This window comes from Hemiscyllium ocellatum, chromosome 4 (assembly GCF_020745735.1).
Source record: "Hemiscyllium ocellatum isolate sHemOce1 chromosome 4, sHemOce1.pat.X.cur, whole genome shotgun sequence".
NCBI classification, from domain to species: domain Eukaryota; kingdom Metazoa; phylum Chordata; class Chondrichthyes; order Orectolobiformes; family Hemiscylliidae; genus Hemiscyllium; species Hemiscyllium ocellatum.
The window spans coordinates 95,358,133-95,376,709 of NC_083404.1; the positions used below are offsets into that span (position 1 = coordinate 95,358,133).

The window sequence follows — 18,577 nt, forward strand, 5'->3', positions numbered from 1 at the left end:
TGATGACTAGAGAAAACCTCATGCTTATAAGAGCATCATAAACAGCTTTCTTACTTGTCAGTTTCAAATGCCATTTGGTTACACTATGAACCTGCTTTTTCAATATTTATTTAATGATTTGCATATTGTTATAATTTTCTATTTTGCTTTACCTTCATAATTGTATCATAATGTCTCAATAAATCTTTGACAACCTTTTAGGGATAAATGTTATGATTCCCTAGGTACTGGAATTCATCATCCTGTAATGCCAGGTTTGTCACTTAACATTCCACACAATATTGAAGAGAATGGTAATGTAATACTCAATATTAGCAATGGATAATATCATCTGGCTCTAATGTTGATAAAGAACAGGAGAGATCACTCTGATCTATAATTTACTATTAGGGAAGCCTTTACATTGTTCTGATCTACCATTTAATGCTTAAAGAAGGGCAATTTATTAGATTAGATTGATTAGATTCCCTACAGTGTGGAAACATGCACTTTGGCCCAACAAGTCCACACCAACCCTCCGAACAGTAACCCACCCAGACCCATCTCCCTCTGACTAATGCACCTAACACTATGGGCAATTTAGCATGGCCAATTCATCTGATCTGCACATGTTTGGACTGTGGGAGGAAACCGGAGCACCCAGAGGAAACCCACACAGACACAGGGAGAGTGTGCAAGCTCCACGCAGCCAGTTGCTTGAGGCTGGAATCGAACCTGGATCCCTGGTGCTGTGAAGCAGCAGTGCTAACCACTGAGCCACCGTGCCACCCCCATTACCTAAATGAATATTTTTGTTTGGGCAGTTAACATCTCACCAGAAGTGCTCATTCCATGATTTTGACAAATCCTGAGCCAATGCATGAGTTAATTATTTAAATTATTAAACTCTCCTTCCTTTAATGTCTTATGAACTGCTGTAACTTTCTCACTTCCACTTTGTCAAAAAAATAAATGATTTGATCCTTTTGGGTCTTTAATTCATGCAGTATGGCTAATCTGACATTATAAGCCTCACACAGTGCCGATACCGATGAGTCTCGATCTAACTTTGTCAATGATTCTATTGCTGTGTTGATCAGGCTATGTCTATGCTTTGCTAGTCTCTTTAATGCTGTTTCAAACTCTTCAATGGTGAAAAGCCAAGAAGTGTGACAGGTATTAACTGCTGGAAATATTTATTTGCTGCCTGCTCTTTAAAGTGTGATTTCTGGGATCTATCACCTTTCTGTGTTTTGAAGTCCCTTTTCAGCCCTTCAATCTGGAGTGTGGTGTACAGTTTTGGACCCCTCACTTGATGTAACTGCATTGGAGGCAGTTCAGAGAATGTTCACCAGATTAAGTCCAGAGATGAAAGGCTTGTCCTGAGGAGAGGTTGAGCAGTTTTGGCCGTTATTTGCAAAGTTTACAAGAATGAGAGAAGATCCAGTTGAGTTATACAAGATACTAAATGGGATTGTCAATGTAGCCGTAGACAGGGTGTTTTCTCATGTGAAGCACTTTCTAACAAGATGTCATAGTTTTAGACTCAAGGTGGAAGATTTAAAACAGAGATGAGAGTGAATTTCTTCTCTCAAAAGGTTATAAATCTGTGGAATTCACAACTCAGAGGGTGATGAATGTTGGTACATTGACTAAATTTAAGGAGGACATATGTTTTTAATTAGTAATAGGTTGGAAGTTTGAAGCGAGTGGGCAGAAAAAATGGTATTGAGACCAAGATGAGATCAGCCATGATTGTAATAAATGACAAAGCAGGCTTGGAGGAGCTGAATTGCCTACTCCCACTCTTAGTTCTTACGTTCTTCAATGCTGGGAATGATGACATTTAAATGAGGGGAACTTTGTTTTCTGTCCATCAAATCACCTTTACAGCAGTTAAATACCTTGAAATTTTCAGTGCTGCCTGTAAAATGTGTCTTCTTTAGAAAATCTGAAACATTTCAGGATGTCAGAAACTGGAGACACAGAGGGTTCTTCAGAATACCGGATTGGAGGTGCCAGAGCACCAAGATTGCCAGAACAGAGAGCGCCAGATTAGCGAGGTACAACCTATATGGGTAGACACCCAATGCCTGGGATACACAGAAGTATATATCACACTATGGCAGCAGCATATTGAACCATGATGAACTTGGTATTAAAGTAATAGGGATTGCTAACTCTGGTTGGACATATTCCAGAGGATATGGGCAGAACTATTGCCCTGAAAGTTTCTGGAAAATGACATCATGTAAAGCTTAGCAAGAGTGGGTAAAATGATTCCACTGCTAGTGAAAACCAAGGAGGAGACATAATCTTAGAGTATGAGATATACCTAGTAAATTATACTCCAATGCAAACTGCTAGTTTCACTGCAAAAATATATTAACACAATTTATTTTGATTTAAAAGAGAGGCAAATTTCAATTACGTCTTTCGTGCCAAAATCTACTGCATTTTTTAATATTGATTCAATAAACATGGCATTTTATTACCAAAGACTTTCACAAAAAATGTATATTTATTTGTCATTTAGATGGTTGCTTACCTGTATATATAGGCTTTTTCCATTATCGTCTCCAATCGATAATTAAATTCGAAGAATGCTAAATACTGGACCAATAAAAAGTGAAGAAATCAGAACAATGCTATTGATTATTTCTATTCAAACATTTTCTGGTAGCTGCAGTGTTTAGCTATGTAGAAGTTTCATTGTTGGTGTTGTTATTTATCTACAATATTGATATTTTAATGCACCTTATTATGTCTCCAAGAGATTCCAAGTACTCCAAATTTAATTAGATACTGTTGATGTGCAATCATTATTGTTATGCATTAAATTAGTTATACTGAAAAAAAAACACCATATGAGAGTGGATAAACCCTTGGTTGAGTGAAGGCTGTTTACTTTTATATCTAGAAGTGCTCTTACACATAACTGAATAGCTTTTTCCATCACATATGGTATTTGTTCATCTATTAAGCACCACTGTGTTTTCTAATGGATTAATTTACATGCAAAGCCTATTAAGGACAATGGGGACCATACAATGTGAGGGAGAGGTAGGGAAAAAAGGAGGGGGCTAAATTAAAATGGAGTTGGAAGGTGAACTAACTCCACAGAGATCGATATCCCAAAAACCGAGTGACCCTTTATTTACATGTGGGCAGTCCTTGACACTGACCCAGCTTCCCCACAGCAGCTGTCAGAAAACAATCACAAAACACCAGGTTATAGTCCACCAAGTTTATTTGGAAGCACTAGCTTACAGAGCACTGCTCCTTCATCAGGTGGTTGTACACCCCAGTCCAACACCAACATCTCCAAATCACAGCTCTCAGAGTGAACAGGATGAACAGAATGAACAGAGTGACACTCCTGTTCTTGTCTTTCAGCCAGGGGTCCCTAATTGGACCAGATTAAGAGCCCCAATCAGATAACTCATATTCTATTAGGTCCCCCTGACTGACCTCATTACAATCATCACAGAAAGGGGAGATAAAATATTCTATCCCCTGCCACTTCTCTTTAAAGGTTGTGAAGACTGCTCATTCCAGATGGCTAATTGATCTCACCATGAAAAAGAGTTTAACAACTGAAATCAGCAGCAAAAGGAATGAGTACTATTGCTTAAGTTTATATCACCCTTTGCCATATCCAAAACTACACATGGTCTAGGAAGAGCTTGCACATTGAGTTGGCATTAAGTGTAAGCATTTGTGAATTTTACAGTGACACATTTAAAAAAAAGTTCTTAATTTATCAAAGTTTTGTGCACAGAATGAAGTCCAAATGCCCGGAAATGTGTTTAAAATAGCTTATAGATGAATTGCACCATGCAATATTTTATTTGCTGTTAACAAGAAAATTACTTGGAAACATTAGCAATTAAAAATTGAAATCACTTCATCCTGAGACACAAAAGGATGGATGAAGTAAATCACTGTTGTACAAAATACAAGGATATCTGAAGGTAACTTGAATGACTCTACCCAGCTGGTTTACACTCTCTCTTAATGGGAGTAGATTAAAATTAATTCCTGGAAAACCAAATGTGCTGAACTCCACACCCAATTCTTGATTTGCAGTCCCTATACTTGCTGGGAGTATAAAATGGACGAATTAACCATTGTTGTCTGGTTTGCAATTCAGTGATTTCTGGTTACCCAACTGAAAGAATGGACTGTCCATTTGCAACTAATTGACAGTAACCCAAGTCTCGTGAATATCACAATAAATTTGTGACTGCTGCATAGTCCAATTATTGCTTTACTGGTTAATAATTGCACCAAGAAAACAAGTCCTGAACATCTCAGACAAAAGTTAGGCTTTATGACTGTGGTGCATCAGTCAAATATGCACCAGGCCTTTTCAGTTTGAATTCATTTTGAACACTATTCATTACTTCCATGTAAATGATATTTTGGCTGAAGAATGTTGGCCTGGGGTGAAGAAAATTAGGAAGAATAAATATTCCTAATGATGAAAATTAATTTTGCTGAATGGTGTGCACAAGTGGGTTTTAGATGAAGACAGGCCCTCGTTTACAGTGGACAGATCAATTATCATTATTCATTGTCTATATTTATACATCAAACTGTAACATATGGGCAATGACTCCAAGTAGATCCCCAGTCAGCCTTTTCTGCTTCAAACAAAAATGGAACCTATTCAGTTTCTCTTCATTGTTAACATGCTCAATCCAAGGCAACATCTTTGTGAATCTCTTCTGCACCCCATGTCACGTAAACACATCAATCCCATAGTGAGGCGACAGAACTGCACACAATACTCCTGCTGCAGATGTATCAAAGTTTTGTTCGGCTCTAAAATTGGCTTGAAGATAGCATGCAGAGGATGGTGGTAGATGGTTGTTTGTTGGACTGGAGGTCTGTGACCAGTGGTGTGCCACAAGATTGGTGCTGGGCCCACTGCTTTTTGTCATTTATATGAATGATTTGGATGTGCATATGGGAAGCATGGTTCGCAAGTTTGCAGATGACACCAAAATTGGTGGAGTAGTGGACAGTGCAGCAGGTTATCTCAGAGTACAATGGGATCTTAATCTGCAGCAGGAGTATCGTGTGCAGTTCTGTTGCCTCATTATGGGATTGATGTGTTTACATGACATGGGGTCCAGAATATATTCACAAAGATGTTGCCTTGTATTGAGCATGGGCCAATGGGCTGAGGGGTGGCAAGTGGAGTTTCTTTTAGATAAATGTGAGGTGTTGCATTTTGGTAAGGCAAATCAGGACAGGACTTATATAGTTAATAGTTGGGCCCTGGAGAGTATTGCTGAACATAGAGACATAGAGGTGCAGATGCATAGTTCCTTGAAAGTGGAGTTGTAAGTAGATAGGCTGGTGAAGAAGGTATTTGCATGCTTCCCTTTATTGGTCTCCGCATTGAGTACAGAGTTTGGTTAGGCCATTTTTACAATACTGTGTTCAGTTCTTGTCTCCCTGCTATATGAATGATGTTGTTCAACTTGAAAGGCTTCAGAAACGATTTACAAGGACATTGTTGGGATTGGAGAATTTGAACTATAGGGAGAGGGTGAATAGGCTGGGACTATTTTCCCTGGAATGTCAGAAGCTTAGGGGTGACCTTATAGAGGTTTATAAACTCGTGATAGGATGAATAGCCAAGGTCTTTTTCCCAGAGAATTCCAAAAGTAGAGGGCATATATTTAAGAGGGAAATGATGTAAAAGAGACCTAAGGGACAACCTTTTCACGCAGAGGGTGGTGCGTTTATGGAATGAGCTGCCAGAGGAAGTGGTGGAGATTGGTACAAATACAACATTTAAAAGGCATCTGCTTGGGTATATGAAGAGGCAGAGTTGAGAGGGATATGGGCTAAATGCTGGTAAATGGGACAAGATCAGTTTAGGATATCTAGTCAGCATAGATGAGTTGCACCGAATGACCTATTTCCATCCTGTAAAATTGTATGACTCAATGACTCCCTGATTTAATCTATGCCAAGACTGACAAAGACAAGTGTATCTGGCTTCTTAATATGCCTTCTCAATTACCCTATTAACCCGTCCTGTCACCTTCAGGGATATGTGGACAAATACCCTAAAATCCTTCTATTCCTCTACATTTCTAGCGTCCTCCATTCATTGAGTACACCCTTGTCTTATTGTTTTCTTGACTATGGAAGTATAGCTTAGTTTTCCTGAAATGACATGAACATGTACTTCGGGAAAGGTGGAAGAGACACAGGGCTGGAAAGATGCAGTCCTGAGATTCTTCCAAGGTTACTGCCTTTACATTGTCACTTATATTGTTGGCTATTTAGTTTTCACCTAGGACCACAGAAAAAGGCCATTCAGCCCATCATATCTGCAGTAGGTAAGTAAACTATTCAAGCATGTGGGACCTCTATTTATAAATAGAGCTATTCAGTAGAAATCTAGGAAAGTTATGCTGAACTGATATAAAGCTGTGCTGTAGCCATAAGTAGAATATTGCATTCTTTTCTGGTCACCTCACTCCAGGAAGGAAGTGAGGTTCATTGTGAGGATACAAAGGCAATTCCAAAGTGTTTTCAGGGATAGGTGATTTTGGTTGCAAAGTAAGGTTAGAGAATTTATTCTCCTTGGAGCAAATGTTGAGGAGGATTTGATAAAGGTTTACAACATTGTGACAGGTTTAGATATAGTAGTATTATTGAAAGTACAAGGACCAGGGGACACAGATTTAAGGTCTCATACAATAGATATCAAGGGGATGTAAATACAAACTTTTTAAAAATAACTAGCGCCAATATGTGGTGCTCACTTCCTATGAGGGTAATGGAACAGCAGCAATGAGTGATTTTAAAATGAGAGCATGTCTGCTGATATCCCCAAAATGCTCTCACAATTTATATATGAAAAGCAGGCCTGTGGAGTACCTCTGTCAATAGAGCTAGTAATGTTAGTCAATCTCATTTGCTTATATTGGCGATGCTTATTTTGGTGCAGCCATTTTATTTTTACTGTCAGGGTGTTTCACTAAGTGTGTATGTGCGGAACCTGCTGCATACGCAGTGTCAACTTTGCAAGAGCATCGGGGGATATGGTCTTAAAGTAAATCAGATCAGAACTTGAGGAAGATAACCTTACAGGATAAAGAGGCTATAGCTGGGGAATGGGATTGATTAGATTGCTTTACAGAGAGCCAGCCTGGAGTCTGTGAGCTGAATATTTTTCTTTTAAGCTACTATGACTTTATTATTTGATAATGTTATGATTCTATGAATCTCTGTATCATAGCATCATGGAGCTATAAAGTAGACTGTTTTCTAGAGCAGGGTGTATTCTGTTTTGACTAATAGTATTTTCCCAGTCCTCGAGTGGCAGGGAAATAGTGAGAAATTTGGGAGAATTTCTCCTTAAAGTATCAATAACTAGATCAGAACCTCACTAGTAAATGAATGAAGACCCCGGTTGCATTCATTAGCATCTCACTACTAGCTAATTTTGCCTATTTCTATGCAGTTTGTGATTTGCCCAGGTACCAGTGAAAAATTAAAAGGTGCCAGTTGAATGTCTGAGTAGTTACCTTGCAGCTGCAGCTTGCTAGATTCCTCGTATTCATGTTGGCACAGCGACTGACCCCAACCTCCATTCACATTGGAAAACACTTGCCTTACAATATCATTACTGCCCACTGTGTAGGATGGGCCAAATGGCTAAAAGTTAGTGATCCTATTTGACAGCTGCATGAGAAAATAGATTGCATTGGATGGGCTGAAGGGCTGAAATTGTTGATGACACTCAACAAGCTGCATGACCTTAATGAACTTGCCACAGGCAGCACAATCAAAACTTGTTTTCAGTACTAGCAAATAATTTTGTCTTCTGTATCTGTTTTTCCTCTGGGCTGGATGTTTGGAACACTATAAGAGAGAGAGAGAGTTTCATTCTAAGTTGTTGAACTTCATCTTGGAATCGCGAATGGTTCCAGGAACAAACCTAAGCCTCTAGACCAGCCTATGATCGAGGGGTCCCTGAAATGCAGGAGGGTATGAGGCTCATTGTTTTCTTTTCCATTTTTTAAATTACATAATAAATGTTCATAGTTCAGTCTTTTATTTTTCCTTCTTTTTCCATCTTTTTATCATTACTCAATCAAGTCTGTTTAGCCCCTTATCACTGCAGATGATGAGCTAAAGTGGTGGGTCAATGCATCTATCATTGTCATCCTGAGTTATGTTGTCCCTATAATCCCAAAACACTGATGGTCAGGTCCGTAAGATATGAGGCACAGTGACTCAGTGGTTAGCACTTCTGCTTCACAGTGCCAGGGATCTGGGTTCAATTCTAGTCTCAGGTGCTCTGGTTTCCTCCAACAGGTGGATTGGCCATGGGAAATGCAGGGTTATAGGGATAAGGTAGGGGGGTTAATCTGAGTGGGCTGCCCTTTGGATGGTTAGCACGGACTCTATGGGCCAAATGGTCTGCTTCTGCCCTATAAGGACTCAATGTAGCAAAGTAGATAGGAGCAATGAGGAAGTGAATTCCATATTTGTGACCCATCAACACTGAAGTTACAGTGCTATATTTCCAAGTCAGGATCTTGGAGGGGAAGATAACAGTGGTATTTGCTACCATAATCTTTCCATATGGTGGACAATGTTGGTTTCGAAGTTGTTCTGTGAGTACCCTTGGTGAGTTGCGAGTTTTAATTTTTTATGATATAGTTACAGGTATAATTTTACTGCCCTGTCCCAAGTCATTCTCTTACTCTTAATACATTTGGATTTTCCTCAATTTTACCTGACAATACAATTTCATATCTTGTCTTTGATTTCCTAATTTCAATCTCTCAGTTCACCTCTGTACATTTCATAAGTATTTGAGCTTCCTAAAGTATTACTTTTCCTGAAATTGCCAATAAGCTGCATTTTATAGAGTCATAGAGTCTTAGAGATGTACAGCATGGAAACAGACCCTTCGGTCCAACCCGTCCATGCTGACCAGATATCCCAACCCAATCTCGTCCCACCTGCCAGTGCCCGGCCCATATCCTTCCAAACCCTTCCTATTCATATACCCATCCAAATACCTCTTAAAATGTTGCAATTGTACCAGCCTCCACCACATCCTTTAGCAGCTCATTCCATACACGTACCACCCTCTGCGTGAAATCGTTGCCCCCTAAGTCTCTTTTATATCTTTCCCTTCTCACCCTAAACCTATGCCCTCTAGTTCTGGACTCCCCGACCCCAGGGAAAAGACTTTGTCTATTTATCCTATCCATGCCCCTCATAATTTTGTAAACCTCTATAAGGTCACCCCTCAGCCTCCGACACTCCAGGGAAAACAGCCCCAGTCTGTTCAGCGTCTCCCTGTAGCTCAAATCCTCCAACCCTGGCAACATCCTTGTAAATCTTTTCTGAACCCTTTCAAGTTTCCCAACATCTTTATCTTAACTGGTATGCTTCTGCATAACCAAGGTCCTCCAGGTTTGTCAGTACCATCCTTTTATTTTGTCAGGATACTTCTGCACTGTGCCATTAGAACCTATGACATCCCTGCTCCGTTGGGAAAATATTCCTTGTTTTTCCACAGAATTGGTCAACCTGGTGGAATGGCAGAGAGGTCAGTCTGGTGGAGTGGGCACAGAAGCACCAGAAGGAAAGATAGCAAGCCAATTGGAATGGGATGGGTGAGTTAAAAATGCTTATGATTGCTCCCACAGCCCTAACAAGCTGGGATTACTTTTGAATGCTTTAATCCTGGATCATGAATATCTGTGATCAAGAGTGGTTCCAAATTATGCAACATGTTTTCAAATGAATTACTGATACATTTGGAGTACCATCAAAATGAATCAAACAGTACCATCATTTTCTATTTGGGAAAGCTTGCCTTCCATGTTGATTCAAAATCTTTCAAACGCAATTAATATATTCAATATATATTTGGCCTTTCCTTCTGAGGAAGTGACTTGCCAGACTAATGCTACCTGAGAAGGAATTTCTCCTCATATCCATCTTAAACAGAATCATAGAATCCCCAAGTGTGCAAGCAGGCCATTTGGCCCGTTAAGTACACACTGACCCTCCAAAAAGCAACCCACCCAGAACCACTCACCCCTCTGTCAACCATATCCTTATAACCCTGCATATTCATTAGCTATTCCACCTACCCTACACATCCCAGGATGCTATGGGTAATTTAGCATGGCCAATCCATCTAACTTCCACATCTTTGGACTGTGGGACGAAACTGGAGCACCCAGAGGAAATCCACACAGATGCAGGGAGAACGTGTAAACCCCACACAGACCGTCGTCTGAAGTTGAAAGTAAATCTGGGTCCCGGGTGCTGTGAGGCAGTTGTGCTAACAATTGTGCCCCATGCCACCCAGACCGTGTGCGGTACAAAGTTTAAGGTGAAAGGATGCAAATTCATTATTATATTTTAATGACATGCCTGCTTCCTAAGATCAAGTTAGTTATCATCGACTCAACTCAACATCAACTCAACTAGGGTCAAACCAGAAGTAGCTTAGTTAAAGATTGGGCAAAGATAAGATTTTATAGTTTTAAATATTTAATACCCACAGTTCCATTCTGCCTCTCTGGGGCTCCAATTTAAATCTCTATAATATTTATGTTTTGCTTCCTATTGCAGGATGCATTGAAGATATTAGTTATGGTTCTTGTGATTCTAGAGTGCTCAGCAAGGGACAAGACTACTTTTATTTTGCTTCCAGCTATTCAAAATGTTCCACAGAACTGAACTGTGCTTTGTTGTCAAAGGAAGATGACTAAATCATGACCCTATTTGCCAATGTCAAGCAATGAGTATTGTTAGTGGGTATGTTGTATTGGTGCAATAATGTTCAATGCATTAGATAATTAAAATTGATTTATAATTTCCAATCAACCTGAATACAGAACTTTTGATTGACTTGACATTATGGGGAAAAATTCAGCCAGCGCCAACAGTGCAAAATGTGTTCAATGGTGTTGGCAGAGGCATGTGCAAAATTGGGACCTGTGGCTCATGTGATTAAAATTGGTGAGCTGTCAGTTTTTCTCATAACATTAATTCACAGTTTGCCAACAAATCTGGAGGCTCCAATAATGATTTTATGACTGAGATTTGGACAAATGTAGTTAAACTTCTCTTCCTGTGAGTTCAAATCATTGGCTAGTTTTAGCATTCCTTCACTGCCAACTTTATCAATGAGTTCAAACACTTCACAAACCAAAGGAAAATTTGATGCAGATAATCCCTTTCAGCCAATTTTAGTACAGTAGTGATTGAATGTATGCTGATATGTACATAGCTTGCAGCCCCACCACAGTATGACACAAGGAAAAAGGACAGCAAAAAAGATCTATCACTTTACTTCCAATTAATATAAACATCGAAACCTAGAAAACAGGAGCAGTAATAGGCCATTCAGCCCTTCAAGCTTGCTCTACCATTCATTATGATCATGGCTGAGCAATCAATTCACTAGATTGTGTCTGCTTTTCCATCTTATCCTTTGATCCCTTTAGCCTGAAGTGCTCGATCTAACATCTTCAAATCATTCAATATTTTGGCCTTGACTGCTTTCTGAAATAGGAAATTCACCAGACTCATCACTCTCTGGGTGAAAAAAAATTCTCCTCAACTTAGTCTTAAGTGGTCAACCCCATATCTTGAGACTGTGACCCCCAGTTCTGGACTTCCCAGTCATTGGAACATTCTTCCTGCACCTACCTTGTCTAGTCCTGTTAGAATTTTATGCATTTTTATGAGCTACTCCTCATTTTTATGAACGCCAGCGAATAAAATCCTAACTAATTCAATCTCTCCTCTTACATCAGTCCTACCATTCCAGAACAGTCTGGTAAACTACTGCTGCATTCCCTCCATAGCAAGAACATCCTTCCTCAGATAAGGAAACCTAAACTGTACACAATATTACATGTGTGGCCTCACTATGTTCTTTTATAATTGCAGCAAGGCATCCCTACTCTTGTCCTCAAATTATTTTGCTATGATTGGCCTTCTTAACCACTTGCTTTACTTACATGTTTACCTTCAATGACTAATGTACAAAGACACCAAGGTTTTGTTGTATGTTCCCCTCTCTCAAATTATAGCCATTCAGATAATAATCTGCCTTTCTGTATTTACTCCTCAGTTATCCATATTATACTGCATCTGCCATGCATTTTCCCATTCACTCAGTTTGTCTAAATCACAATGAAGCAACTCTGCATCCTCTGCACAACTCACCCCTCCACCCATCTTTGTTTCACCTGCAAATTTGAAGACATTGTAGTACATTTCCCACGTCAGAGTCATTAAAATATATATTGTGAACAGCTGGAGCCCCAGCAATGATCTCTGCGGTACCTCACTTTTACTGCCTACCATCCAAAGAAAGACCTGTTGACTCTTCCTCTTTGTTTCCTGTCTGCCAGACAATTCTCGGTCCATCTTAATATATTATCCCCTGTTTCATTTGCTTTAATTTTACATGCTATTATTTCCATGCTTTTGAAAGATTTCTGAAAGTCCAAATAAACTACATCATCTGGCTCCCACTCATCAATTCTATGAGTCACATCCAGAAAGGATTCCAGTAGTTTTGTCAAGCATGATTTCCCTTTTATAAATAGGTTCGTAATAGGTTTGACATGTTGAGAAAACAATAAAAAGAGGAGCCTTAGGAGCTTATATTTGTCTTGGTGATATATACCTATAAAATATGAGTATATTATGTATATTTTTGTATATTATGAAAATTGTAATTTAATGGATCAGAATGGAGATTTTATATGAATACATTAATTGAAATAAATGGTTACATCATATCACTCCCATGTGTAAACCAATATTTTCACTTGCCTGCCCAATGATCTAAGATTGTGTATTCCAATTTAGTCAATAGGTAGTTAAACTTTACCCGTCACGAATATGATTTGTAGATCTTACCAAACCTTGTAATTCATACACATTCTACAGACTCATAAAATAGAGAAAGGATGAGATTTACAGCATGAGTTAAATTGAACCCTGACCACTATGAAGCCAATAACCAAAGTGTACTTACCTTAAGTAAACGATTCAGTCGAAACAGGGGATTGCACTCAAACACCAAGTAGAATAAATCAAATGGAATTACTGATGCCAGATCAAGCTAAGAAAACAGAATTTAAATCTGAAAGCACACTCTTAAACACCAAACGTAACTGTCAAAAAATATATTTGCTAATTGCTGGATATTCATAGCTAAATGTGTGCTTACCTTGAATTTCAATGATTGCATGTAATTCTTTTTCATTTCTTCTTTATTATTCTAAACAAGATAAAGTGTAAAATAAAAGATCAATATCATACAATTAAAATATTTTTTAACTTTTGATTTTTTATTTGTTGGTTTGTACATCGAATGAGTAAGGATATCATTTGGAAATAGAACACTTTCCACTTTTATTGATTAGGTTTACCCAGATACAGGGTAAAATTGTTACCCTTTGCATTTTTTGTTCAAATAAGAGTTAGCATTTTCTACTTTCTGGAGTATTAAATGTGAATGAAAATAACACTGAGATTTTGTGTTTCCCATTGTGAGTAATAATACAATTGGCTGGTATTGTTGAAGTGTTCCAAGTCCTGGTGTGCCACAAATGCTCATTTAATTTTCTTCCCATGATTTTCCATCCAAAGTCCCTCACATTCATGTTTTGGTGCAAGTTTAATGTATATTTGTGTTGGGTGGTGTGTGATTTATATGTTAATATTGTTTTTTTAAGAGTTTGGATTTCAAACTAGTGACATATAATTTAGGCCTAATTTTTATGAAGGGGTATAATAATTACCTAGATCTGTCTTCCTACCTAGAGCCATGATTTTATACCAGTTTTTGTCAGAAAGTAGATGACTGCAAGGCATCCTGAAGTGTTAATGGAAGTTTTATTTTATGTTGTGGATGTTTAAGACACAAGAAAGAAAAGATTAAAAGACATTAGCTTACTTTGAAGTAAAATTATCATGGATCGATTTTAGCTGAAAAATAAACAGAGATTGGAAAGCCCTATGAGTCTGATATGACTCCTCTTTGGAACATTACTAATTACTGGATTAGTATAGCATCAAGTGAAAATATTGAAAATATATGACAGATAGATTGACATGCTTTTTATATTATTCACTCAGCAGACTTGAGATTTGCTGGCTGGGCCAACATTTATTGGCCATCTCTAACTGCTCTTGAGAAGGTAGTACTGAATTGCCTTCTTGAACTGCAAGGCACCAACAATGCTGTTGAGGAGGGAGTGCCAGGATTTTGACTCAGCGATTCTGAAGGAGTGGCAATTTATTTCAAAGCCAGGATGGTGAGTGGCCTGGAGGTGACCTTGCATGTTCCCATGTGTCTGTTTCACTTGACATTCTCGACGGTAGTGGTTTGAATTTAGAAAGTGCAGTCTAAGTTACTGTAATAATTTGCAATTAGCTTATTTGTGTAAAAATCCTTATTCTGTTCCTATGAAATACAATTTGGTTTTGTTAGTATTCATCCCAATTATTTTCTCAGGAGTTCGGGACAGGTCAAAACTTGGAGATGGCAGGACTTGCGGGAGCAGTTATTAAAGAATTTCATAATATTGGTGGCATTTCCATAGCTAAATGTATATAATAAAGAATATTATTTTGATTTCTTAAATGAAGTTGTTCAGTAGAAATGCAGTAAAATGCTGCTGAACTGATTGTGATTAAGCTGCAATTGGAATATTGATTTGATTTGGTTATTGATTTGTCATATGTACCTGGTTACAGTTAAAATGTTTATTTTGTCTGCAGTACAAGAAAGCATCACATGCAAGGACATAAAGATCGTAGGGTGATTGAACAAAGTGGGGAATACAAGGTTAAGGCCTCAAAGAAGGTGCACAAAAAAACAAAATCAACATTAGATTTGAAATTTGAGCGGTCCATTCAGAAGTCTAATAGCAATGAGGAAGAAGCCATACTTGAACCGATTGCATTCATTTCTGATCACCACAATTGAGGGAAGTTCTGAAGAATGATCATTGGATCTGAAAGGTTAACTCTGATTTCTCTCCACTGATGTTTCTAGACCTGCTGAGATTTTCTAGCCATTTCTGGTTTTGTTTCAGATTTCTAGCATCTGCAGTTCTTTCAGTTTTTTTGAAGGAAGTGAGGCTCCACATGGGAATGCAGAGGCAATGAATGAGTTTAGTTACAAAGTTAGGTTAGAGAAGCTGAGCTTATTCTCCTTGGAGCAAAAGAGATTTGATAGATGTCTATGAGATTATGACAGGTTTTGGTAAGCAATATAAAGAAAAGCTATTGCCATTAGCTGATAATACAATGACTAAGGGCCACAAATTGAAGGTTTTACGTAGTAGATTTAGGCTGGATTGTGAATAAACACTTTCTAACGCAGTTAGTGCAATAACTGGAACTCATGATGGAGACTCATGGATTCCCTACAGTGTGGAAGCAGACCATTCAGCCCATTGAGTTAATACCAACCTTCTTGGGGATTCTCATTATCTGAAGAACATCCCATCTAGATACACCCCTCTACTATCCCTGTAACCCTGCATTTCCCATGACCAGTCCACCTAACCTGCACATCTTTGAACCGTGGGAGGAAATGGGAGCACCCAGAGGAAACCCACATAGACATGAGGACAATGTGTAAGCTCCACACATCCGCACAGACAGTCACCCAAGCTAGGAATTGAACCCAGCAATGAGGCAGCAGTGCTAACCACTGAGCCACCATGCCACTAGACTGTATAAGATCTTTCCTTCCATTAGCAGCTTACATATCTGTAATCCCTGAGATATTTATAATATCCTCCACTGAGAAAAGCGACGTAAAATATTGATTTAAATTGTCAGCTATTTCCTTGTTCCTCATTATCAGTTCTGCAGTCATATCCTCCAAAGGTCCCACACTCACTTTAGCCACTCTGTTCTACAGTCACAGAAGCTCTTGTTTTTCTATTTCTTGCAAATTTATGTTCATAATCAGCTTTCTCTCTTTTTGTTAGCTTTTTAGTCATTCTCTGCTGGATCCTAAACAATTCTGACCTCGCTGATCTATTATTAGATTTTGTCACAAAAACTCAAATTGCTGGAGAAACTGCTGATGTTGACTCTGATGAAGGATTCTGAAGAAGAGTAACCAGACTCAAAACATTCGCTTTGCTTTCTCTTGATAGATGCTGCCAGACTTGCTGAGTTTCTCTAGCAATTTTGGTTTATGTTTCAGATCTCCAGCACCCACAGTACTTTGATGTATATGAGATTTCGTCACTTTGTCAGCCTTAGTTTGAGATTTGATACTCTCCTCAACTACCTTTGTTAATAATGAGTGCTAAACCTTTCTCATCAAGTCCTTCACTGCAATTGAAGTAAATTTTTACTTAGTGTTATGAAATATTAGCTTAATGTCTGATACTGCTCATCCACTCACCTTCCCCTTAGTCATTTTTCCCATTCAGCTTTAGAAAACTTTTTTTATCATAACTTTCATTTCCCTTATTTTAGTTGAGGGGACCATTTTGAGACTAAACTTGCTCTCTCTCAAACTGAATTTGAAATCCTATCATCTGTGACTACAACCCCAAGAGGACGCTCAGCTATAAGATCTCCTATTAATCCTATCTCATTACACACTACTAGATTTAAAATAGTCTGTCTCCAGGTTGGTTGTGCAAAACATTGCTCCCTGCAATATCTTTGATGTACTCCACAAGCTAAGTTGGGGAATTAATGAGTTGCAATGCAAGGATCAAGTGGAAATCCCATCTTTGCAAAGTACTGGAGGATCAAATCACATGTAATACTAGATCCATTAGCTTTAATTTGTCGTCGGGGAATGCATGCTTTTATAATATGATCATCAAAGTTCTTGGTAGTTCAGAGCTAAAACCCTGCTAGCAAGGAACACAATGTGAAAGCTTTTCCTTTGGATCTCTTTAGGACTTAGATGCAAGAAGCCAAATATATGAATATCAATTTGTACAGTATGTGAAGAGGGTGCTGACTGGTTCAGCAATGGTTCATGTGGAGATATAGCTGGAACTGTTAACTGTCAAACTTAGTTAGCTGATTAAAAAAGATATTGAATAATTTCATATTTGCAGTTGAAAGTGTTTTGTTCAGTGAGATTCAAGGCATCTGGTCTGCTCAGAGCAAATTTTACATTTCTTGTCAATTTATGCTCATAATCAGTTTGATCTCTTTTTATTAGCTTTTTACTCATTTGCTCATAACAATTTTTCTCACAAAAATCTGTTCCTCACCTCATCAATGATGCTTTGGTGAAATTCTTGTGCAATTGCATGGCAGGAGAGGTAGAAGTATTTGCCACTGCCAACATCTTCCAGTGATAATGCTGCTGGCATCATATTTAGAGGCCAACTGCACAACATTTCAGATGCTGCAAGTCAGGAACGCCTCCCCTCACTAAAGTTCTGGAACATTATTGGTGCAAAAAGGGCAGCTCATATCCTGCTCTGTGGACAGGTACACAGAGTTGCTGGTGAGTGGGGTGGTGGAGAGGAGGTTCATCCATTGTCTAGCAGTCTGCCATAAAAGGTCTTGCCACCAGACACAGCCAGCCTGTACACAATTTACATCATGAGTTCATGCTGTGTCCAGGAGAAAGTGAGACACCCAGTGGTGCAGAAAAATAACACAACTCTTCTGTGCCCAACAAAGTGCTATTTCACACACAAAGATGGCCACTCACTCAAGCTATGCCAATATATATTCTTTTTACCAAGGCTCATGGACTACAGCTCTCACTAGGACTTGCATCATATCCCACTCAATTGGTCTTAGGCACCTCATTCTCCCAAAGTACTAACTCTTCTTCCCTCTGAGCTTCCTACTCACTCACTGGAGTCACCTCATCGCTTCTCCCCCTCTGGCATCATTATTTGTGTGTGTTACTGCAGCCAAAACAACCTGACTGAAGCATGCATCCCTAAATTCTGAAGTAAAGTATTAAAGGCCTGAAGTGGTGTGAGAATTACTCCAAGAGCAGGCATGATGATGAAGTGAGGCGGGTAGCTTTGCTGATGCTGACTTGTGTGGACAAAGGATTGAGAAGGATGGTATCCAAGGAGCATGTTCTGACATTACATTGAAGACACGGTTGGATTATGGTCAGAACAAGAAATAGATGAGCTGCAGCTGTTACATACCAATACTGATTTGCAAGTTGGGAGTTTGCATTGTCTAGTTTATAGGGGAGGAGAAGAGAATTGGAAGTGTCACATAAATAAGGTAAGTTGGGGTGTTAACAAGATAAAAATATGTTGAAATAAATGAGATTCTGATTTTATTTCATTTATTTATTGTCACATGCATTTTGTTACAAAATACAGTGAAAAGTGCTGTATAGTGTCGCCACTGTCCAGTGCTACCTTAAACACAAATAAAACCAAAACATAGAAGACAAGCACAGAAAAATAAAAAAGTGATTAATTTTAAGTGCTCTGCTATTGGCCATGGGCCTGGTGGCCAGGGACATGTCTCCTTTAATGCCCCGCCATTGCCGCTGGAACCAAGGTCGCCACTCTTCAGTGCCATCTTGTCTCCACTG

At 38.8% G+C, this 18,577-nt stretch overlaps 1 protein-coding gene across 1 annotated transcript in view; it reads right to left on the reverse strand.

Moving 5' to 3' along the window:
• Window positions 1–18,577, reverse strand: part of LOC132815224 (cyclic nucleotide-gated cation channel beta-3-like) — a 94,602-nt gene that overhangs the window by 33,433 nt on the left and 42,592 nt on the right. The window contains exons 5-7 of the mRNA XM_060824038.1: window positions 13,235–13,285; window positions 13,040–13,126; window positions 2,528–2,592 (exon numbers count right to left, since the gene is read on the reverse strand). Coding sequence (XP_060680021.1) covers window positions 2,528–2,592; window positions 13,040–13,126; window positions 13,235–13,285 — 203 coding nt within the window. The remainder of the gene's footprint in view (window positions 1–2,527; window positions 2,593–13,039; window positions 13,127–13,234; window positions 13,286–18,577) is intronic.